This window comes from Myotis davidii, unplaced genomic scaffold (genome assembly GCF_000327345.1).
Source record: "Myotis davidii unplaced genomic scaffold, ASM32734v1 scaffold265, whole genome shotgun sequence".
Classification (NCBI taxonomy): Eukaryota; Metazoa; Chordata; class Mammalia; order Chiroptera; family Vespertilionidae; genus Myotis; species Myotis davidii.
The window spans coordinates 1,512,670-1,537,367 of NW_006296627.1; the positions used below are offsets into that span (position 1 = coordinate 1,512,670).

At 43.0% G+C, this 24,698-nt stretch overlaps 1 protein-coding gene across 1 annotated transcript; it reads left to right on the plus strand.

Moving 5' to 3' along the window:
* Positions 1-24,007: 24,007 nt before the first annotated feature.
* On the plus strand, positions 24,008-24,454 carry LOC102765549 (baculoviral IAP repeat-containing protein 5-like). Its single transcript, XM_015569487.1, has one exon. The coding sequence runs from the start codon at positions 24,008-24,010 to the stop codon at positions 24,437-24,439; it is 432 nt and encodes a 143-aa protein (XP_015424973.1). The 3' UTR covers positions 24,440-24,454.
* The last annotated feature ends 244 nt before the right edge of the window (positions 24,455-24,698 follow it).

Consider the following 24,698-nt stretch of genomic DNA (forward strand, 5'->3'; position numbering starts at 1 on the left):
AAAAATTACACAATGGACTCCAGACATTTCAGCAAGAATTTGAACCATCGGTCACAAAGCTGGTATTCTGACCAAGTCATTTACTGGGTGAGTTTATTGATCATCTAGTCCCTGTATTTAAAGCCCACCATTTCTCTTTATTTGGTGACACTCATGGAGTTATAAACAAAAAGTATTGCTTGGTGACAAGAAAGCCACATACTAGTGTTGATGTTGGAAATAGAGAGGTCTATAAAAGCAATGATTAAGTCAAAAAATAGAACCTGTGAATAAATTAAAGACTAGGAAAAACTGCTACCAATTGCAAACCAGAAACTCAAGTATGCTAGAAATGTGATTTTAAACTTAATTTCTATTTCCATTCCTCTATCAATTTAGTGGTAAAAATTTAATCTCATAATATTTTAGATATATTGGGTTAAATAAAAATATATTATTCAAATTAATTTCACCTATCTCTTTATACATTTTTAACGTAGCTGCTAGAAAACTTAAAATTACACCTATGGCTCATATTATATTTTTATTGGATAGTGCTGGTCTGTAGCATTTGGAATGCTTTGTGGCTGGAGTAGTCAAAATAATTACTCAGTGAGCTTTAAAAACTGGTGAACTGTAAGATGTTTTAGTATATCAGTTTAAAAAAACTAAACATAACAGACCAATATCTCTAATGAATACAGATGCAAAAATCCTAAACAAAATACTATCAAATACAACAGTTCATTCCAGGGCACAAGGATGGTTCAACATACACAAATCAATCAATGTAATACACCACATTAACAAAAGAAAGGATAAAAATCATATGATCATATCAATAGATGCAGAAAAAGCATTTGATGAGATACAACAACATCCATTTATGATTAAAATAATAAAATAGATATAGAAGCTAAGTACCTTAACATAATAAATGTCATCTACAATAAACCCTCAGCTAATACATATTCAATGGTGAAAAACTGAAAACTTTTCCTCTAAAATCAGGAACAAGACAAGGATGTCCACTCTCACCACTCTTGTTCAATATAGTGCTGGAAGTCCTAGCCAAAGCAATAAGGCAAGAGAAAGAAGTAAAAGACATCCAAATAGGGAAGGAAGAAGTCAAACTGTCACTTTTTGTGGATGACATGATTCCGTAAATAGAAAAACCTAAGGACTCCACCAAAAAAATGATTAGAAACAAATAGTCAAATTGCAGGATACAGAATCAGTGTGCAAAAGTCCATTGCCTTCCTGTATGCTAATAATAAAATTTCAGAAAAAGAAATGAAAAAGAAACAATTCCTTTTGCAATTGCAACCAAAACAATAAAATAACTAGGAATAAACTTAACAAAGAATGTTAAAGACATATATACTGAAAATTACAAAGCATTATTAAACAGGATTGAAAAAGACACTACAAAATGGAAAAATATCCTATGTTCATGGATTGGAAGAATCAACATAGTTAAAATGGCCAAATTACCCAAAACAATATACAGACTTAGTGCAATCCCCATCAAAATACCAATGGCATTTTTTAAAGAAATAAAATGAGAAATTAACAGATTTTTATGGAATCACAAAAGACCTCAAATAGCCAAAGCAATCCTGACAAAAAAGAATGAAGCTGGAGGTATCTCACTATATCTACATATCAACTGGAGGTAGTATTCAAATTATACTACAGGACTACAATAATCAAAACAGCATGGAATTGTCAGAGAAACAGATACACAGATCAATGGAACAGAATAGAGAGCCCAACTACAAAACCACATGTATATTGGACAGATAATTTTCAACCAGGGAGCCAGAAACACACAATGGAATAAAGACAGCCTCTTCAGTAAATGGTGTTGGGAAAATGGGAAAGCCACATGCAAACAAATGAAACTGGATTACAGTTTGTCCCCATGTACAAAAAATAATTGAAAATGGATCAAAGATCTAAATATAAGATCTGAAACGATGTTACATAAAAGAAAATATAGGTACCAAACTTAGGGACCTTGGTCATAGAGAACATTTTATGAACTTGACCCTAAAGGCAGGGAAAGTAAAGACAAAAATAACTGAATATATCAAACTAAAAATCTGCATGGTAAATGAAACTGACAACAAAATAAAGAGGCAGCCAATCAGATGGGAGATGATATTTGCAAACAGTAGCTCCAACAAAGGTTTCATTTCCAACATGTATAAAGAACTCATAAAACTCAACACCAAACAACCCAATCAAAAAGTGGGCAGAGGACCTGAAACTACACCTCTCCTGAGAAGACATATGAACAGCCAATAGATATATGAGAAGATGTTCAACCACACTGGCAATTAGGGAAATGCAAATCAAAACTATAATGAGATACCATCTCACACCTGTTAGAGTGGCCATTATCAACAAGACAAGCAATAGCAGTCTACTGACTCCTCAAAAAATTAAGAATAGAGCTACCATATAACCTAGCAATCCCTCTCCTGAGTATATATCCAAAAACTCTAAATCATGTATTCACAAAAATATACGCACCCCTGTGTTCATTGCAGCATTATTCATGGTGGCCAACACATGGAAACAACCAGAGTGTCCTGCAATAGAGGACTGGATAAACAATATGTGGTACATATACACAATGAAATACTACTCAGCCATAAAAAGGAGATAGCAGACAAAGCTTAACATAAGAGATATTGAAGGTCTCCTCTGTCCATAAATGTTTTCCCTGAATACCCATCTTTGAAAACTGAAATCTTTTATCCTTTTATATCTCTACTAGAGGCCCAGCACACGAATTCGTGCACAGGTGGGGTCCCTCGGGGTGGCCTTGGGGATCGGGCCCCAGCTCGTGCCCCCAGCCTTGCAGCCCCACAGTCCCTCCTGGCACCCCACCGTGGCCTGACACCACTCCCTCACCTGCTCCACCATCCCACCTGCAGGGCAGTCGATTGGGGCTGGTGACCCGCCCCGCTCCTCCTCTCCCCGCCACCGCCACTGGTGGCCATCTGCATGGTGATCAGCAGGGCAATTGGGCCCCCACTCACACTCGCCTTGGCCTGGCACCACCCACTTACCTGCTCCAATCTGCTGTGGTCCCGCTCTCATTGGGGCCATCAGGGCCAGCAGCACCTCCACTGCCACCTGCTGCCAGCACCACATCACCAACACCCGCCATGTTCCACACCACCCCCTTGTGGTCAGTGCACATCATAGTCAGCACTCAAACACCCGGTCTCCCGGTCGAACTCCCGGTCGAATGACCACCCAATTTGCATATTAGGCTTTTATTATATAGAATTATACTTTTTCTTCAAGAGTTTCAGAGTGATGATAATATCTCAATACTTTAACAGAGATTAATTCCCAATTGAACATGGTAAAGAGCATCATCTGAGGTCAGGAGACCCAGTTCTGGGTCTGCAACTGACTAGCTGGAAAATGTCCTTAATGTCAGCCTGTTTTGGGGGTCTCAGAGTCTGCATCTACAAGTGAGGGTTCTGGAATGCTGCTCCTTATTTATAACTCTATCACACTATCAAGTCCTAAAATACTGTGACTTATAAGACAACCAAAAGAGCAATGCCTTTAAGAGAAGAAAATAGGATCGATTGAACAGATGATGGGGATGGAGGGAGTATGGGAGCAAGAGAAGACAGGACTCAGGAAGGCTTTGTAAAAAGGCAGGCCTGAGGGCCTCCCATTCAAGCTTTGTCTATTCCCTAATTTGATCTCTAGCTGCTTCACCTCTGCCCTCTCCATCTCCTTGTCTTTGGCTGCAAAAACAAGTGTGAAACCAAGAGACCCAGATGGATGGGTTTACACGTGACACCTATTCTGATGGTAGCTCCAACTCCCCTGCTCTCACCTTTCACTGCACCCTGGCCACTCTCCATCCTTTGTGGCCTGTATATCATCTTTATGGGCTCAGGTACTAAAAACCAGGAAATTATTAAAGCCCAGGTCTGGCAATTCCTCTGAACTTGACAGATCATTAAGAAGATTCATTCTAAATACATTCAGATCAACTCTGGCATCTTCCCTCAGCCTGAAAGACAGGCTCTAGTCACACAGGGCAGAGAGGAAAGCTGGCTTTGTCCTATCAGCCTCCGTTTTCTCTAAGGCTGTCAGGGACTCCTGTTGGGTTTTCTTTGGCATACAATTCCCAGAGCAAGAACTGAAATTGTAAATGCTTGGAGCCAGTCCTCTCATCACATGGTAACTCTTCTGCAAACGATAGTCTTCAGTTATCTTTACTTGTATGTGCTTTGCTTATTAGTTTGCATACAATTAACATTAATTTTTGTCACTTCTCAAATTGATGTTTTAGTACTATTTTTTGTCTTGATTGCATTTCTTATAGTCCATATATCATAAATAACCATAAACTTCTTTATATTAAGTGTAAAGAGTAGACGTCTGGGAGATGAAGAAAGCCAATAGATATTAAAAACCACCTCTTCTGGTGGTGTCCTACCCGATATATAGAGAGCACTCAATACTTTTTGAATGAATTAATGAATGAGCGAGCTAATGAACAAACTCCTATACCAAATAAAATCTTAGCCAGATGTTTGTATAAATCACTTGCTGTTGCCTTATAAATAACCACAAACATATCAGTGTCATACAATAATAAGTGTTTATTTTAACATGCCTCAAGTGTCTCACTCTGAGGATCAGAATCTACCTGGGTCATATTCTTCCTGTGGCTGATAAAGAGCAATGTCTCTTTAAGGCCTGGCCTCAGAAAAGGCACCTTGTCATTTCTACCTACATTCCACTGACCAAAGTAAATCATATGGCTGAGCCTAACATCAATGTGTAGGTAACTCTTCTTGCATGGAGAAAAAAGGAGGAAGCAAATGAATAATTGCCCAAACAATAAGCTAATCTATCAGAAACTACAAATATAAAATAGAGCTGCCCTGGTTGATGATTGGGACAAGCCAACCCAGAATCTTCTCTAGAATCCTGGTTTTTCTCTCCTGCCTTCCATGGTGTTCCTGGGGCACTTCATCAGAAACTAGGACCCTTTAGGACACAATCCTATATAATAAAAGAGAAAAATGGTAATTGGCATACGACGATACCCTTTTCATTGGCCAATCAGGGCTATATGCAAATTAACTGCCAACTCAGATAGCAGTTAACTGACAACAAAATGACGGTTAATTGGAGTAGGTAGGCACAGTGCAGGGAGGCGAAAGGGAAAGCAGGAAAAACCCCCCTGCCACTGACAGTGATCAGAACCCCAGGGGGGGAGCTAAGAGCCCCCAGGGCCGCCTTTGCCCTCCCCCCCAGCCATGATCGGAGAATCAGGCGCCTTTGCCGCCCTGGCCAGTGATAGCAGGAAGTAGGGGTGGAGCCAGCAACGGGAGCTGGGCAGGGTCAAAGCTGGCAGTCCCGGGAGCTAGGGGTCCCTTGCCTGGGCCTAAAGCGGAGCCCACAATCGCGGGGCCGCTGCCGCTGCGGGTCCCTACTGCCCGGGCAGGACGCCTCGGCCAGAGGCGTTAGGCCTGGGCAGGGGCAGAGCGGGAGATCGCAGGGAGCTGGGGGTCCCCTGCCCAGACCTAATGACTTGGCCAGAGGCCTTAGGCCTGGGCAGGGGCGGAGTCTGTAACCGCAGGGAGCTGGGGGTGCCCTACCCAGGCCTGACACCTCTGCCGGAGGCCTCAGGCCCGGGCAAGGAACCGATCCGGTGATCAGCGGTCGGATGGTGATGAGGGTCAACTCCTCTGGCCAGAGGCATCAGGCCTGGGCGGGGGTCAGAGCCAGCAATCAGAGGGGTCTGGGGGTCCCCTGCACAGGCCTGACGCCTCTGCCAGCGGCGTCAGGCCTGGGCAAGGGGCCGATCCTGCGATTGGAGGGTGGTGGGGGTCAACGCCTGAGGGCTCCCAGTATGTGAGAGGGGGCAGGCTGGGCTGAGGGACACTCCCCCTCACCCCCACCCAGTGCATGAATTTCGTGCACCGGGCCCCTAGTTTTAAAATAAAAGTAAGTGGTTATATTTGCCCTGGATATGATATCCAAGTACCAAGTTCACGAGTGGGGTGGGAATTCTAGGCTGAGACAACAGGATACGCAAAAGACATGTTTGTTTACTTTTTTTAACATTTTATCCCTTAGCACATTATAGGTACTCATTAATTAATGTTTGACAAAAATGAATAAAATTTGAGACCCAGTCTCAACTTAGCTGAATGAAGCAATGTGTAAAATTTTCACCTGGGTTTCTAATTTAAATGTGACATCAGCCCAGCCAATGTGATTCCGTGGTTGAGCACCAGCCTATGAACCAAGATTTCCCTGGTTTGATTCCCAGTTAGGGCATTTGAGCGGGTTATGGGCTTGATCCCCAGTAGGGGGTGGGCAAGAGGCAACTGATCAATGTTTCTCTCTCATCCGTGTTCCCTTCCTCTCTCTCTCTAAAATCAATAAAAACATATTTTAAGGTTTTGAAAATAAAAATAAATTTAACATCAAATACCTTTGGCACTTCATCTCGAAAGATGCAAAATGAGTCAATGGAATTACGACTCTCAAGATGCAGGTAGACTGAATCTTGCACACGAAATGTGACCTTAAAAGCAAGAATCTCACACCTGGTTTGTTAGGGAAGAACAGCTGATTTCCAGGATCCCAAAATATGCTAAGAAATTACTAAAGAGATGTTGAGACACAAGTAAAAGACATAAACATACTCATTGGGCATTTCATCCTTTTGGAGCAACTGACCCAGATGCAAAACCTTAGTCCAACTATTGGGCCATTCCAGATCTTGCCTCTTGACCTCAGGACCCCTGGGCTGGCTGACCCACTTTCCAAACTATTTAGCAACTTCTCAGGAAAGTGTTCGTGAAGCAGACCAAAGGGCCATAAACTTCACGACCAGCTCACTTTTTCTAGGTATAATAACCAGTAGCAATGAGGCTGGCTGTATTTATTACTATTGCAGTGATTTCCAGGTAAGAGAAGCCACGGCTACAGAATATCCCTCCCCCTTGCACCAATGCAGCTTTTAAAATCTGGACGATTTCCCTGCATCCAAATGGGGCCACTTATAGTTTATCATCCACTGATAGGTTATCTGCACAGCTGTGGTTCCACATTACTTATGCTCTGAGCAGGACAACACTGTAAATTATTTGCAATATGCCGGAACGCAATATGAACTGAGTTTATAAATATGATATTAAACTCTTAAGAAGGACTTGCAGACCTTTTATAAAGCCATTCACTTTTAAAGTGGTTTAGAAATCCAAATTAGCAAGCAGGTGTGAGTGCCAGCTTCCAAAAACAGATGGCATTGGCTTATCTAAAAGCAACAAGATCCTCCACAGCCAGTTCAAATGGAAAGATCAAGATCCAAATGCCTTTCAGAAATCTATTTCGAAGCCCTGAATAATGAGCAAGACTCAAAATGCTTCTAGAAGTTTCCATGACCACCCCAGTCCACGGTCTGACACGCCCTCTGGACTCCAATTATGCTGGCTACATGCTGCATTCATTTTAAAACTTATCATATACAACTTAGCATGATTAGTATTTCATTTCTTTTATTTATACCTTATTATTTTCCCTGACTAAATACTAAATGACTAAAAGATTTCTGTTTACTTCTAGAAATATATTACACAGAAAGAAAATGTCCCCTATCATTTGAACTCACAAAAGTAGCTACTGTTAACCATTTGATGCAGAGTTCTTCGGGTATCATCTTTGGTCCATGTACTTACATATATGTATTTTAAAATAGAAATTATATCATTCGTGCTATGTTATAACTTCCGTTTTTATGTTTCCCCAGTGTATACCTTAAGCTCCTTGAAGGTAAGGATCTTAACTCAATAAATTATTTATTCCACACATTAAATATCTACTATGTATTTGTTGTTACCAGATATAAAAGCGAATAAAGCAAAAAAGCCTCAGATTGAAGGAGTTTACCTACCTGGCAGAAAAAAAAACCACATGGGAAATAATTCTTATAAGACAATGTGACACAGGCTGTAACACAGGTTTGTAAGTGTCATGAAGAAGTCTTTCAGTCAGCCCGCAGAGGGAGAGGACACACACTTGACTAACTCAACCAGCTACAAAAAGACACCTTTGGAATGGAACTTGGTTCTGGACTCCTCTCTCCAGATGCCCAAACCTCAAAAATATTGGTTCTAAATGATTTCGTGGAGTCAGTTGATATGCAATATGATCAAAACTCTTGCTCTCTTCCTCTTAGCTGCACACATTGACATGAAAATGTAATATATTGCAACACATCTGGGTCCAGTTTTGGCGATTGCTGCACTCTAAGCCTAGGACAGCAGGATTTTGGAAATGACTGTTTCAACAAGATGGATGTCTCTAGAAACACTTCCTACACTTCCATACCCCAGGCCCACCACCCAACCCTTCCTTGATGTGTGACATGGTCAAGTTTCTCCACATCTCTAAGCCCTAGTTTCTTCCCTATGACATAAAAAAATAATCATTCTGCTTCAAACACTAAGAGAAAAATAAATGCTCTCCTCAATTCTAGTGATTAAATTAGGTAATATATATTACCACTCCCAGCTTTTACAGTGGCTGTTCAGTAACTGTTCGGGTAATGGGCACATAAGCAGTACCCAGGAATGTAATCAGCAACTTTATTGTATTTTTCACCTCAAAATCCTTTAGAATGTTCTAGATAAAAGTGTAAGTAGATCCCAAGATTTTTCTGCTCATTCCAAGGAGTCCTAGGGTTACATTCAACTGTAAACACTGTCCACCTCAATAATTCAAATGTCCTGTCCTGTGCAGTATTTCAAATTACAAACCCGATTTTAACTATGAATCTGCCTTTGCCTAGCTGGGGCCTGCAGCCACCATCAATAAAAAGGGGTCGTGGTCTTTCTTATCTCCTTCTCCACATAACACTTCCATCTGCTTCCTCTTCTTGATAATTGAGGTTGCTGACTCCATCACATTGGTGCTGGGGGTTGGGAAGTGGAAGGTAGAAATGGGGCAGCCAGGAGCAGTTAGAAGTCAGGGATGCCTTTACATGATAGGCTTGCACCTTGATGGCTCTGTGCTCTCTGAGCCCACCGCATGCTTAAAGCTGACTTTCTCTCATAGTTGCTTTTTTGTTCATTCTTCACAGACCCCCCCAACATCACTTGACCTAAGCCAGAGTTCTCTATATTAGCACTATCAACATTTGGAGTGAGTAATTCTTTGTTGTGAAGGACTTTCCTATGCATTGGATGATGTTTAGCTGCACCTTTGCCCCTCTAACCATTAGATACCAGTAGCATCTCCCCAAGCTATAACCAAAAATGTCTCCAGACATTGCTAAATGTCTGCTGGAGGGCAAAATCACCCCTGGCTGAGAACCACTGATTTGGCAAATATATTCTATTTCCTTCCCATGCTATCACATAAACCCAGCATCTACTTTCAGCTTCTTTTCTATCCAGATACAGTTGCCATCTAGAAGGCCCCTTTTGACAAAACCTAAGATTACCTTATACTTCTCTCTCGCTTACCAAGTCCACGGGGGTATGGGAGAGGGTGGAATGTGGCCACATGTGTGGGGCAAACACTTTCATATATGTTTCCTTTTAAAACTTTGGGATTATATACCAATCACAAAACAATAAGTTTCCAGACTACTATACCAAAGCACTCACCACTTACCTCTTGTGTTCAGGATTTCCTGGGGAAGATCAAGGCAGATATTAACTAATCCATTGTGCCCTCCAACTGCAGAGAACATGTGTCAAGCTGTCCAAATCATCCAGTTGAGGTCTCTTGCACTAGACCTGAGGGAAGAAGCAGATACTCCACTACAGCCTCTCTCTCGGAGAATAATTTCTAAGAAAAGAATCCTTGCACTTTTTCCTATCTTTGTTCATTATATTTTTAGGCCCTCAACCTAGTAAATGCTAAATTTCTGAGACTCCTGCTTTGAACTTTTTACTGGTTGGTCTAGATCAGTGATGGTGAACCTTTTGAGCTCGGCATGTCAGCATTTTGAAAAACCCTAACTTAACTCTGGTGCCGTGTCACATATAGAAATTTTTTGATATTTGCAACCATAGTAAAACAAAGATTTATATTTTTGATATTTATTTTATATATTTAAATGCCATTTAACAAAGAAAAATCAATCAAAAAAATGAGTTCATGTGTCACCTCTGACACGCATGTCATAGGTTCACCACCACTGGTCTAGATCATAACCTATTTTGGGTAACTACATTATCTTATCTCATTATTTCAATCAAAACTTCTAGTTTAATATTCTTTTATATTGGCATCGTGTCCATTAGCTTTCCTTTCTAACCAATCCACAGGCTACATAATGACAGTAAGAAAACAGCTAAAAAAAACCACACACACACTCAAAACCTGGTGGCTTAAAACAGTAAGTATTTATTACTACCCATGGGTCTATGGGTTGCCTGAGTCGATTTTTTTGTCTCAATTGGACACACTGATGCATCCCTGGTCAACTATGGGCTGGGTAGGCAGCTCTGTGGCCCTGGGTTGGCTTTCTCACACTTTTGGGAATCAACCAGCAATCTGAGTTTGTCTACGATGGCCTTAGTGGTGGAGACGGGGGTCCAGGAGAGTGCGCAAACTCTCTTGAGGCTCAGGCATACACTGGAACACTGCCACTTTTACCACATTCTATTAACTAAAGCAAACACAAGCCTAACCCAATTCAAGGGATGCAAAACAGACTCCATCTCTTGATGGGAGGAGCTTCAATGTCACATTGCAGAGTGCGGACAGAGGGAGATGAGAAGGATTGGGGCCATTTTGCAATCAATCTACCACACTGAGCGTGGTGGAGAATCTAAGCTGCCCATCAGTATCCACACTCCCTTTTTCCATAGTAATAGAATTGTAACCAGCCATGTAGATTACATTTCATAGTCTTTGCATTTGGGTGTGATCATGGGTGACTAAGTTCTCATTATGAACTAAGTTTTTACCAATGGATGTGAACAGAGTGATGTGTATTACTTAAGATATCTGGGAATGTCTTCTGGGAGGCTCTATTCCACCTTATCATCAGCTGAAATGTTGATGGAGCAACAATCTAGCATCTTTTATGCCACTGATGACACTGTCCCGGGAGATAGTGGAATAATGACTTTTGAGGAACTTGGAACCTCAAGTGACCAAAATAAGCAGAGTTTTTTCATGACCTGAATTGCTCATATCAGGAATGCTATGTGAAAGAGAAATCAACTTTTTTTGGTCTTTAAACTGCTGTGTGGTTGGGCCTCTCTGTTACGGCAACCTACCCTCTTTTAACCAACACACTGGGACAACTGAAGGTACAGTCATCATTCATTTAGAAAATTTAATCAATAGATACCTCACTCTGGAATTTTGCAGAAAGGACCTAAAGGCAGTCTTAAAGCCCCCCATGGACCAAAGCTTAAGAGGTGAAAATAGAGCAATGATCTGAGTACTTTTTTAGTGGATTGAAGACAAAAAGACAGCAAGGAGGAAATATCACACTCTGCCAACACTTATCAAATATATTCATTCACACAGAAGCTGGGATTTTTTTTTTCATCTGATGAATCCACAGCATGTATCTTTAACCTTTGCCTGAAGAACTTTTAATTATGGTTGCTAGGGCTTCATAGCACTAAAGCACTGAAATTCTGACATCACAAGTTACTAATGGAGGGTCTGCCACTGGCTATCCTTCCCTTCCAGCTGGAATCTCTGAAAATGTTGTGAGGTGGTAGAAGAATGACCTGAAGAATGACCAAATCAGATTGAGACACACTGCTATTGGATTTTAGGGGAGCCTGGTGACTAGAGATAAGGATCATATTGCTCCTCCTTTGAAGATTTTTTTAAATTTTCAAAGAACTCCTAACCTAAAACCTGGAACAGGTTTGAACAGGTTTAAACAACCTTGAACAGGTTGCCATAACAGAGAGACCCAACTACATGGCCCTGAGTGATCCAGCCCTTCTCTAGACACAGCCTCATCACACCCACCCGCCCCCTTGCCTGTGTCTTTCTCTGCTCCTGCCTCGCTGGCACTCTCTCTGTTTCTCTACTGCAGGAAATTTCCTTCTGGGATTCTCTCCACCTGGCTGTTTCCTCTAAGTTCTCTGCCTAAGTCCTAGTCATATTTCAGATCACAGCAATACCATCAATTCCTCGGGGATATCTTCCTTGAACGCCCAGACTATGATAGAGCTCTCATTTCACACTATCATAGGACCCTTCACAGCACTACAACAATTGTATGAACAAACATTCCTTTCATGTTGAACACTAGACTAACAGTCTTTGGTGGACAGGAACTGTGTCAACTTTCTCTCCTTCTATATCCCAGAACCTAATACAGTAGAGTAGACCCACAGTAAATATTGAACAAATAAACACTTAAATAAATGAAGAGGCAGTGTTAGGAAGAGATAGATGGGGAAGAGAGACAGACAGACATAGAAAAAGGACAAGCAGAAAGGACCAGCTTGCCCTCCTGATGGATATAGAAAATGAGGTCATGGAAGGTACACTTCTCCATAGCCATTTGGAAGGCAGGTTGATTCAAGTGATTCACATGCCAATGAGATCCTGAGGGGACACCATCCACTCCCAGTCCCCAGGGGAGCCACACATCTCCTCTCCATGTCCAACCGAAATTTCAGATATTAGCCAACCCACTTCATTCTCCATGGAGAGACACAGCCCTGAGGAATTGAAACACACCTCACTGCACATTCCCTTGTAATAGCAAACACGGTGAATTGAATCAGCAGTCTGAGTTTAGGGACAAATTGCATTCGGAAATTGTATTTATGTATCAAAAAACTAATTATTGCCAAGTTCCGCCTCAGCAGTACTTGATGATTTCATTATTGGCTCTAATTGCACTTCTATTCAGGATAAGAGTTTACTATCTTTTAATTGATAATAGAAATTGAAGATACAAAAATGTGAATGGCTACGAGGCCTGTTTCTTTAGCTGATTTCTGGTCCGTGGAAAACAAAATAGCCTTCACCATGTTCAGGCCAAAAATATAAATATTTGTTGTGTTTATCTGTGTTTGCTGGTCTTTTGGGAGTCTGCTGCCCTTGGAAGATTAGATCTAATAGTTTGCATCCACTCTTAGGAATACACCTAAACGACACAAGCTTTCCAATTTGAAGTGCTCACTTTCACAAAATCACGAATGGGTTACTTTACAAACGTTCACCATTCTTCCTCTGATAGAAGTGAAGCGATGGAAAGACACATTTCTCCATGGCTGCTTGGAAAGCAAGTTGGTGCCACTGTCCCCAAACTCAGAGCAGCTCTGTTTCCAGCTGGGACAGACAAGGTTGCAGACTGGTTCATGGAGTCACCAGGGGGAAAGTTGGGCAGGACATTTTACCCACTCACCAAACCTGGGAGTAGGCAAATCTCCATTCCCATTGGGTCCTGCCACGTTTTAATGAAATAAAGCGCTGGACTTTCCCTGTTTACATTGTTGCTGATTTGTCACTTTACTGGGTGGCAAAAAGGTAGACAGTTATTAGCTGAAGCATAAGAAAGAACCTGAATTCCCAAAATCTAACAGGAAGATCCGCATCCCAACCTACGCCCAGAGAGAAGGAACCTCTCTGCCTTAATAACAGGTTTTAATTTAAAAACAATGACAAAAACAAAAAACCCAGGACAACATCACACAGGGTGCCGGAGATATTTTCAAAACAGTGGTCTTCCTGCCACCTTCATCAAAAGAACAGTGTTTGCTGGCTGGCTGGCTAGCCTGCTTCCTTCTTATGCCCAAGGCTTTATTTCTCTCATCTTCAGCAAGTGCCTCTCTTCTGTTTGTGTCTTGGTGGCCTGAGGTCTATGTAGTCAGTCAGTTGGAGAGTAAGAGTATGTAACTTCTGTGTGTGGAGGGCCAAGAGGCAGCCAAAGGCCAAGGGCACACCCTTCTTTAGGAGATGACAGCAAAGGGGGACTCCCGCTCTCTAATCAAGTTATTAATAGGCTTTATTTCCTGGTTCTCTCACACTTTTGCCTCATCAGAGCAGTTGAAGTCCTCTCTCTGTCTGTGTCTCTCTGTCTAAGTCTTTATTATTTTCTGTCTCTTCTTGTCTTGCTTTTATTCTCATTCTCTCTCCCTCTCTCCTTTCTCCTTCTCTCTCCATCTCCCCTCCTTCTACCTTTCTCTTTTTCTCTCTTGATCTGTGTATCTCTTTCTCTCTTCATCCCCTTTTGTGTCTCTCTATCTATGTCTCTATTTTCCTCTCTCTCCACTTCTCTTTCTCATTAGAAAATCGAAGCCCAGGCTTTGCAGCCTCTTTAGGCCGAGCCACCTTTCCACCACCAGCCCCTAACACTTCCCCAAGTTAATGCGTTCTGGCCCCCTCGTCTTCCTTCTCCTTGGCCATCTCCCAGAACCATCTGCTCTCTTCCCTGCTTCACGGCTTTGCTCCCCTTCTCAAGCCCCATAGCTTTCCAGTCTTTCATAAATTGTAACTCCCTAAAGCCCTGATCAGCTCCTCCTGGCGGCCATTCTTTAACATCTCATGCTTCCTCTACTCCTCTCGCTCTACAATCACTCCAATATTTCCTTCTTTTACCTGCCTCATGGCGTAACCCAGCTAGGCATCCAATGCTTATCCTTTCCCAAGAATTACAGGCAAACCATAGAGCAACATTAAAGCCATTATCAAAAAGTCAACAAACAACGTGTGTTGATGCGGACGTGGATAAAAGTGAAACCTCATAGAGAGGGAGGGAGAGAGGTGGAAAGAGAGAAGGAGAGAGAGAAACATCAATGTGAGAGAGACACACTGATTGGTTTTCTCCTGCATGCACCCCGACCAGGGGCAGGAGGCAAATCCACAACCCAAGCACGTACCCTTGACTAGGAATCAAACCCAAGACCCTTTGGTGTACAAGCTCTAACCACTAAGCAATGCCAGCCAGGTGTGTGTGTTTTTTAATAATAATAATACACTATAGAGAAAGCTTGTAGATTTCAACTGATAACAGGAACCTGAGGTTGTGTCTTGCTATGTGATTTTAAACCTGGCTAAAGGACTTTATTAATTGTGTTGTTTTGAGTGTTTTTTTAACTCTTAACTTAAAAGAATTTGAAATGTAATTAACAAAATAAACTTTGAAACAGGCAAAAAAAAAAAAGTGAACCCTCATGCACTGTTGGTGGGAATACAGGTTGGTGCAATCACTGTGGAAAATAGTATGGTGGTTCCTCAAAAAATCAAAACTAGAACTACCATATAAACCAGCAGTTTCACTTCTGGCTATTTATCTGAAGAAATCCAAAACACAAATTTGAAAAAAATATATGCACCCTATGTTTATTGCAGTATTTACAATTTATTTATTGCTATTTACAATAACCAAGATACGGAGGGAACCTAAGTGTCTGTCGATAGATGAAGAGGCAAAGAAGAGGTGGTACATATATACAATGGAATATTACTCAGCCATAAAAAAAAATGAGACCTTACCATTTGCAATAGCATGGATGGAAATCAGACAAAGACTAATATATGATTGCACTTCCATGCGGAATCTAAAAAACAACATAAACAAAATGGAAACACTCACAGATACAGAGAACAAACTGATGATTTCTAGAGGAGAAAGGGGATTTAGGGGACTGGGTTAAAAAGTTGAAGAGATCAGGAAGTACAAAATGATAGTTACAAAATAGTCATGGGGATGTAGAAGCTATCCACAGCTGTCAGTCCTAAAGACTGTGATGGAGGCGTGGTAAGGACAGGTCTTTTCCTTTTCCTTTACATGCCCTGTGACGGAGTTTTATTATAAGCATTGATTACTTTGAGGATAAAATGGAGATAATAAAATTTTTTAATTAGACAGGCAACAGTTAAGATCAAACTGTAGAGGAAATTTGGTTCACTTTGAGAATTGTATGCCAATAGCTGGAATTGGGGTTTTCCGGGGTCCACAGCAGTGCTGGTAGCATGCCCAACATGTCGTTTTGATGCTTTGGATTTTCCTGAAATTCCTTCTGCTCCAGGTTCCAGCCCTACCCCTCCCTCTCAGCTTCTTCTGGTGGAAGAGTAGGCACTTCCCGGCGTCCTGATGTGGCCTGTCCGTGAAATGCCTGCAGGGTTTTCCAGGGTAACAGCTCTCTCTTCCAGATAGGAATTAAGAAGCCCAGTTGCAGGTTGACTGACTATCATAAGTTCCAAACAGAAAAGTCTAACTTCTCTTACTCCACAGAGACCAATAAAAGCGTCTCTGAGGAGACTCTAGGTAAGCAAAGAAAATTCATTTGAAAAGGTGAGGCCCGTCAGTCAGCCGGAAGCGCTAAATCCCACTGCCGGTGCATGTCAGTTACCGACCCCACCGCAATAATATCTGTTTCTGTTGAGGGCGAACTGAATTCCATCCGCTGGGCTCTCAGGGCCTCAGTGACCTGTGCGGATGCCTCCCAAGGTAAATCTGTTTTTTAATCATCTCCTCCATTACCATTTCCCCGTCTCTTAAACGGGGGTGCCTATTCTTGCCTCTCCTGCTTTCAGGTGAGAAGGAATCAATCAGGAATGTCCAAAACACTGTCTATAAAATATGACACAATAATCACAGCTATTATAATTTTAAAATCTACCAGGGCCTCTAAATCTCTTGGGGAAAGCATTTTATATGTGAATCTAAATCATACCATCTGCTGCGCTCCCCTCATTTTTAAATCAGATCACTACCAAATCCAGATATCAAAAAGAGGAAGAAAAATAAGACCATTTTTAGCTTTATCATACCTTTAAGCCTCTTCACTTCACAGCAGTTCAGTGTTTCCTTCTAAGACCTGGGTCTTCCCCAAGGGTATTCATTCAGATTAACTTTACAATTGATTGATTTTTTTAAACATATTTTATTGATTTTTTTACAAGAGGAAGGGAGAGGAATAGAGAGTTAGAAACATCACTGAGAGAGAAACATCGATCAGCTGCCTCCTGCACACTCCCCACTGGGGATGTGCCCACAACCAAGGTACATGCCCTTGACTGGAATCGAACCCGGAACCCTTGAGTCCGCAGGCCGATGCTCTATCCACTCAGCCAAACCGGTCAGGGCCAATTGATTGATTTTTTAAATGTACACACATACCTACACACACACAGACACACACACACACACACATCAATCACTAGGAGACACTCTCCAAATACTAAAAAAAGAAATTGAATCTGAGTTGTCAGGTAAAAAGGAGAGAGCAGTTTTCTAGAGATCTAATTCTGAAGAAGTTGATGTAATAAATAGACCAGGAAGTTAAGGACCATCCTCTCATGCCAATGATTTGGCCTCCTCCATCTTTATTTAATAAATATTTATTAGTCACCTCCTGGGAAGGAGTAGAAAGAGCACAGGCTTTGGGAAAAAATGAATCTGGCTGTCCTACTTGATAATTCTATGGCTTTGGGCAAGTTGCTTCAGCTCTCTGGAAAACTTAGCTCTCTCTTCTATTAAGTGGGGATTTTGATATCTCCTTTATAGAGTTGTTTTGGGAATTCATAGTAAAACATATGCAAAGTACCTAGCACAGCCCCTGGCATATGGGAGACACGGAGGATAAGTTAGCTATCCTCATTCTCTGCCCCATGAGATGGTGAGAGAAAAGAAGAAAAAAAGGTAGTTTGGACCCTCAAAGAGTTCGCCACCTATAAGAGAAACATACCTCGCAAATCCTTTCTAGTTTGGAAACATGCTGTCACACCTAGACTGGAGATGTTAACATCACATCTGCTTCCAGATCACAAACACAGCTGAATTACACACACAAGGGAGGATCAGAAAGCACGAAAATCTTTCCAGAGGAAAACTGGGGCCAACCCTGAAATGCAAAACTGCATTACGCCAATTATTCCTGATCCGGGCTGAGGTGTCTGGGTACAGTGGATAATTAGAGGCTGCCCCAGTCTTCGCACTGACATGGCTGGTGCTGTTTAGTGTAATTACATTACCGTAAAATGATGAGTTTTCCCATAATTGGTAGGTACAGCATAATTTTGACTACACCGAATATTAACACCCTATTTGCCAGAGCCTTCCCAAACGTTAGCTAAGTAACTGTTTCCCTGCTCCCTGGGCAGCAAAATGAGAGAACTGAAACGTTCTAAGATAGCTTCTCACATCCGCCCTTTTTTCCTTTGTACACCAATCCCTTGTTCTAATCTCTCCTGTATCCAAGATTTCTATGATTTGCTAAGTCAACCTCCCTTAGAGTCCATGGGCTAATAACTTCTCTTTCTGAACAAGTTGTATCTCTTTCCATTGTAATCCAAACAGCTCTGACTGATATGCCCCTCAAACCCAGGAAGAAGTGTATTGGCATCCTTAAAAATCATTAAGTAGATGAGCTTTGACATCTTCACCAAAAACCTTTCCAATTGCTTTCACAAAAGGAAAGAAGAGACAGGCTTCATGGTGTATCGCATAGAGCAGGCAACAGGAAGGGTATCAGGCTTCGGGCTAGAGACCTTTCTCTACCATTCCCTAGGGAGTTACATGGGCAGGCCCTTTAGCCTTCTTTAAGTCCGAGCTTCCCCATTCATATAATAAAAGCATTACAAGCCTTAGAAGACCCCTCCAAACCCTGAAACCCTAGTTTTCGATTTCATTTCTGCAAGCCAATTGCTTCTGAGCTATCAGGATTCATGGTATTTGTCTAGCAGAAGTTGTTTTTCAAAACGTCTTCCCATTCTCCTTTTGTTAGTCTGGAAACTTGTGTTAGCATTTAAGCCGCTAATTTTTCTCATTCTCATCCTGTCTCCAATTAAACCCAACACTTCTTGGAAACTGGCTGGAAGCCCACAGCTCAGTTGGCAGAGAAAGAGGATTAACAAGAGTGGCTCGTTGGCGTGATAAGACTAATGAAGAAACAGTGTGTGGTGATCACTTCTCTGGAGAGGAGTTTAACCTTGGGAAGGATTTCACCAGTGATGGCTGAAGACACTGGTGCCTTTGAGAAAGGGTTGCAGACATTAGCCTAGGATTGCACTCCCCGAGAGAGAGAGCCTTAGGGAAAGGCACTTGGTACTTGTTCAGGGCAATCTGTAGGGAGCAGATGTCACCAGGAGCTTGGGGCTGGGATGTGAGCCAAGGTCAACGAAGAAGTCAGGAAAACCCTAGTGACAGATCTGCGGAGCCAATGGCCATGTCTGTTATAAAAATGAAACACTTGCTCCCAACATTCGCAGCCAGCTTTGCTGGATCGGAGTGGAGTTGGAAGGAACATGAAAAGATGACAAGCACCTGCCAAGAAGACAGCAGCCTTGCCGTGGCGTCTGAAATGCCATGTTTAATCACCGCGGCACACTTACTCCAGCCTACTCATGACAGAAAGAAGTTCCTGATGAAGTTATTGCTCTGCTGACTGAATTAATGATTTTCCGTTCCAGTGCTTGGAAACACACTACGTTACGTGCTCACATGTTCGTGGAGGCAGCACTTTGGAGACGATGCGCCTCCACAGTTAAATCACCGCAGGACCAAAGTGTTGGGAGAAGACAAGGCTCACCAAGGGAACAGGCTGTGGTTGCCACAGCACTCTGAGCCTGGTAAAGGAGTCTGATAAGAGAAAGGGAAAAAGGGAGAAAGACAGAGAGAAGGGTGAGAGCTGTGCAAAACCAGGAAGGAAGGACACCAGAGGACACATAAAACCATTCGTGTCCCTGATCGGTGGCAGCCTCTGCCACCACCTACACCCAACTCCATATCCATCCCTTGTAACATTCACCCTCTTCACCTCAACCCCACACTCTCACCACAAACCCCAGATTTTGAACCTATACTGAGTATGTTTGCCTAATAGTGAGTCTCATACTATGTCAAATATGTTGGAGAGAGAAAAAAATGTTTTTCTGAATGTGTTTTTTAAAGCCATTAGAAGGGCACGCATGTTTAGAGGTGGCAAACTCACCTGTGGCCTCCGAGGGTCCACCGCAAGGGTGACACCCACAAGCCAGTCTCAGAGATGACAGGCTGCATCCCACTGCCAGTGGCTGCGGCTGCTGCCACCTGTGTCTGAGTCTGTTTTAAAGGGCTAGGAGCACTTAGAGCGGTGGGAAGGGGAGGGAAGGAGGAAGCTAACTAATAGCTTGCAAGCATGTCTTCTTAAAAGCGTGTTAACCAAACAAGCTGCCACCCCTTGATCCCTCCCACTCCTGCCTGAATGTACACTAATGGAAAATTAAGTTTTCAATTTTTCTAATTGCGTCTCATTCAGGAGCAGTTAGAGCCCCAGCAGTTTGCTGAATTCCCAACGTGCTTTTTCATGAGCTCCCTCAGGAAGCAAGACAAAAGAGCTTTGTCAACAAGTTCCTGCCAGCAGCAGGCAGGAAGGTTTGTGTCAAAGGGGAGTCATCTTGGTAGCCAAAGAAAGTGAGGCAGGACCAGGCTAAGGATTCTGCCGATCTTGACTGCATGTGGAAGACATTTCCATGTTCCTTTCCCACCCCCTCCTGCCCCAACTGAACCATAGTTGGAACCTGGCAAAGGGATCCTCTCCCTTCTCACTGTCCTGTCCCCATTGTGTTAGAAAAACCTCCCCGATAAAAACAGAAGCTTCCTGTGGGCAGGTACTCTGGTCCCCACGGGTAATTGACCTTGACCTCTAGGGAATAAATCTACTTAGAAGCAAATGTCACAGTAAACAGTAACAAACAGGTTTATTGGGGCCTCTATTAAAAACTGAAATGAAAAATAAAACTGAAATGAAAATTTATAGAAATTGATTTACTTGGGCTTATATTTAACCAACTTTAGGTCATTATTATTCCAGAGCAAAAAATAAATCAGGTATTGATTCCTTGGGCATCATTTTCCACACAATTATGTGATTGCACAATGGGGCATTCTTGATTTCATATTTAACTTTCCCAGCAAGAGCAAATAAGAGAGTCATTTTTGAAAAAAATATGTAGTCTTCCTCACTTTTCCCGTAGGACTCTCTTAAGTATCTTATATTCTAATCCTTCACCTACTAAGGGTACTCTGCAATCCTGTTTTGCCAAACAGCATGCACGCAATTCAGACAGCCTTCTAACATCAATTCCATTGACTTCATGAAATCCTACACCCTTCGCAGAATTTCTAGGTTTACTTTGCAACTGACTTCCATTGAATTTTTCAGATGTTTACCCTTCATAAATCATCAAGAGCCTGACACACGCCCACCAAGACACTGGGTGACACCAGGGGATGGAGGAGAGGCGAGGGCTGACCAGGGAAGGCTGCCTGATTGGGAACTGCTGTGAGTGATGAGTTCCTTAGTGGATGTTTTCACTTGCAAAGCCTTTCCCTATGCAATTTCATAGAACCCCTGTGATTGGTTAAGTAATTCCGATATCTGCCACAGGTGCTACCAAATGGTAATTTAGAGTAATCTAATGAGCGGTTGGGCTATGAGGAAGGAGAAATAAAGAGGCATTGTTTAGGAGCTCAATTAATAAGATCTTTCCAAGGCATCATTATAAATAAACTATGAGACATGACACAGCCATTACACCCTCTCAATGTCTATGACAAGCCAGATTGTCATATGCCTTGACTTAAATGTAGGACTGAAAATGCACATTTTATGATTTATTGGAACTTGGGTGACATAAATGGAATGCTAGGGAAACCGAAATCTGGTGGACAGAAGGAAGTGTGTGGATAATATGTGTGAATTTGTCTGGGGCTTGAGGAATGGGGTAGAGGTATGGATGGTGGGGCAGGAGCTCAACAAAGCATCAGATGGCAGGTAGAAGTAAAAGGATTTGAGGAGACTTTAAGCCCAGGCTTGAGAAAAAAGTAAAGGAAATATTCTAGGAGTTATCAACTCCCCTTGCTAGGAAGGGCCTAGAACAGTGGTCACCAACCTTTCGTACCTCATGGACCACCAGTGGTCCTCGGACCACCGGTTGGCGACCAATACTCCAAAGGTTTCCTTAAACCAGCGGTCGCCAACCTGTCAGACCTCACGGACCACCAGTTGGCGACCGCTGCCCTAAAACACCTGCTATTAAAATTGCTATTCACAGGAGGAAAATCTGTGGCTCGTGGTTTGATTGCTTTAGAGCAGTGGTTCTCAACCTTGGCTGCACATTAGAATCACCTGGGAATCTTTTTAAAATCTTTATTTCTGGGCCTCATCCTCCGGAAATTCTGTTTCTTTGTTACTAATGTTGTGGCCCCACCCCATAACAAAGAAACAGAATTTCTGGAGGATGAGGCCCAGAAATCAGGATTTTAAAAAGATTCCCAGGTGATTCTAAAGTGCAGCCAAGGTTGAGAACCACTGTGGTAAAGGGATCTCAGAGGGGCACCAGCTGTTTCTACTACAACATTGTTCTGGATAGGTGCTTTAGATGTATTAATTCATGACAACCCTCCTAATTGACATAGGAGAAAAGTGAAGGTCAGATAGTCTAAGCCCGTGGTTGGCAAACTGCGGCTTGCGAGCCACATGTGGCTCTTTGGCCCCTTGAGTGTGGCTCTTCCTAAGCCTTAGGAGTGCCCTAATTAAGTTAATTACAATGTACCTACCTATATAGTTTAAGTTTAAAAAATTTGGCTCGCAAAAGAAATTTCAACCGTTGTACTGTTGATATTTGGCTCTGTTGACTAATGAGTTTGCTGACCACTGGTCTAAGCAATTTGCTCTAAGTCACCCAGCTTATGTGGCCGAGTCAGGATTTGAACCCTGGCATTCTGATTCTGGAGCCCACACACCTGGCCACGTTTCTACCTCATGAGATGCTGTTATAGGTTGAATTGTGGCCGCCCCCCTACTCCTCCCACAAATAAAAATGTTGAAGTCCTAATTCCCAGTGCCACAGAATGTGACCTTATTCAGAAATAGGGTTATGACAGATGTAATTAAATTGTTGGGGGTCACACTAGAGTAGTGTGGGCCCTTAATCCAACATGAGGGAAGAAGGCCATGTGCAAACAAGGGCAGAGCTTAGAGTTATGCAGCTACAAATCAAGGAACGCCAAGGATGGCTAGCAAGCCATCAGAAACTAGGAAGAAGCAGGAAGGATTGTCCCCAAAATTGCAGAGGGAGCTTGGCGCTGCTGGTGCCTGGATTTCACACATCTTGGCTCCAGAACTGGTAAATTTCTATTGTGTTAAGCCATTCAGTTTGTGGGACTTTGTTACGGCTGTCCTAGGAAACTGATACGGGTACTAAGAAAAGTACTAAACATTGGGGAAGAATGTCCTGGTACAATTATTCATTTTAAGCTCAAAATAATGATTTACTCCAAAGTAGGTTATAATAATAGTTAAGTGTTTCAAACTGACATATATACCCGGAATTTATACAGCCCTTGGAGGGAGCTACATCTCCCGCGTGTAAGCTCTCGGGCTTGAAATCATACTGGCTGGAGTTATAACCCTAGATCCGTCATTTATTTAGCAGCTGCGTGGCCGTCAGCAAGTGTAATGACCTTTCTCTGCTGTAGTTTTCTCATTTGTGAAATGGTGACAGTAATAGTAGCCTCCCCTTAGAATTATAAGAGGGATTATCTGAAATAATATATTTCATATTTAACATAACGGCCTGGTTCGTGGCATGCATTGCATGTTAGCTATTATTTGTATCACTTACACTGATTTGAAATCCAATCACGATGGATGTAGAAAACCTGAGCTCACATCTCTCTTCTACGGCTACTCCCGCACCTCTGAGCCCCCTTAGCTCAGCTGTCAATGAGACTGAACCAACGTACTGTTGGGGAGGTACAGCGACCAAATAGGACTATATATAAATGTCCTTTAGGAAGACTAACACTGCAAGGATGACACAGCTAGCTTAGCATTCATTCCCCCGCTGAATGAAAGAGAACGAGCTACCTGTGGGCTGGCAGGAGGAATCGTTTCCATCTGCGATCCTGTCGGCCAGCACTTCTCAAACGTGAAGGAGTACAGGAGTCACCTGGGCTGCTTGTGATCAAACAGATTCTGGGCAGCGGCCGGTCACGGCCGAGGTTGGGGTTTGAGTCGCAGCACCGCTCGGTGCCATGGCAGCCCGGTCGTTGCCCAAGCCCTGGCAGCACTACCTTCAAGACCACCGGCTCTCCACCTTCAAGCACTGGCCCTTCCGGGAGGGCTGCGCCTGCACCCCCGAGCGGATGGCCGCGGCCGGCTTCGTCTACTGCCCCACGGAGAACGAGCCCGACTTGGTCGAGTGTTTCTTCTGCTTCAAGGAGCTGGAAGGCTGGGAGCCCGGCGACGACCCCACCGAGGAGCATCGGAAGCATTCGCCCGGTTGTGCCTTCCTGTCTCTCACGAAGCGGGTGGAAGAGCTGTCCGTCGGCGAATTCTTGGAACTAGACAAAGACAGAGCCAAGAACAGAGTCATGAAGGAAGTCCGCCGACAGCAGGAAGGACTGAAGGAAGCTGCGAAGAAGGTCCGCAGCGCCATTGAGCGGCAGCTGGCCGACCCGGAGTGACGGCTCCGCACACTCCCTGGCCCCGCGCGGAGGGCGTCATGGCCAAGGTTGTCCCCAGTGTTCCCGGCTGCTGTCTGGGGCCCGGAACAGCGACTTCGGAAAGGACATTTTGAATTTGAAATAAGAACACTTAAGCTCGATGTTTGCTCTCTCTAAAACGTGGCGCCAGGGCTACTTGTGTCTTTGCACCTGGTGTTGCTGGTCCTTTTTCCCTGCCAACTTCCACTGGAGGGGAAGCCGGGGAGGAGGCTCGAGCTGA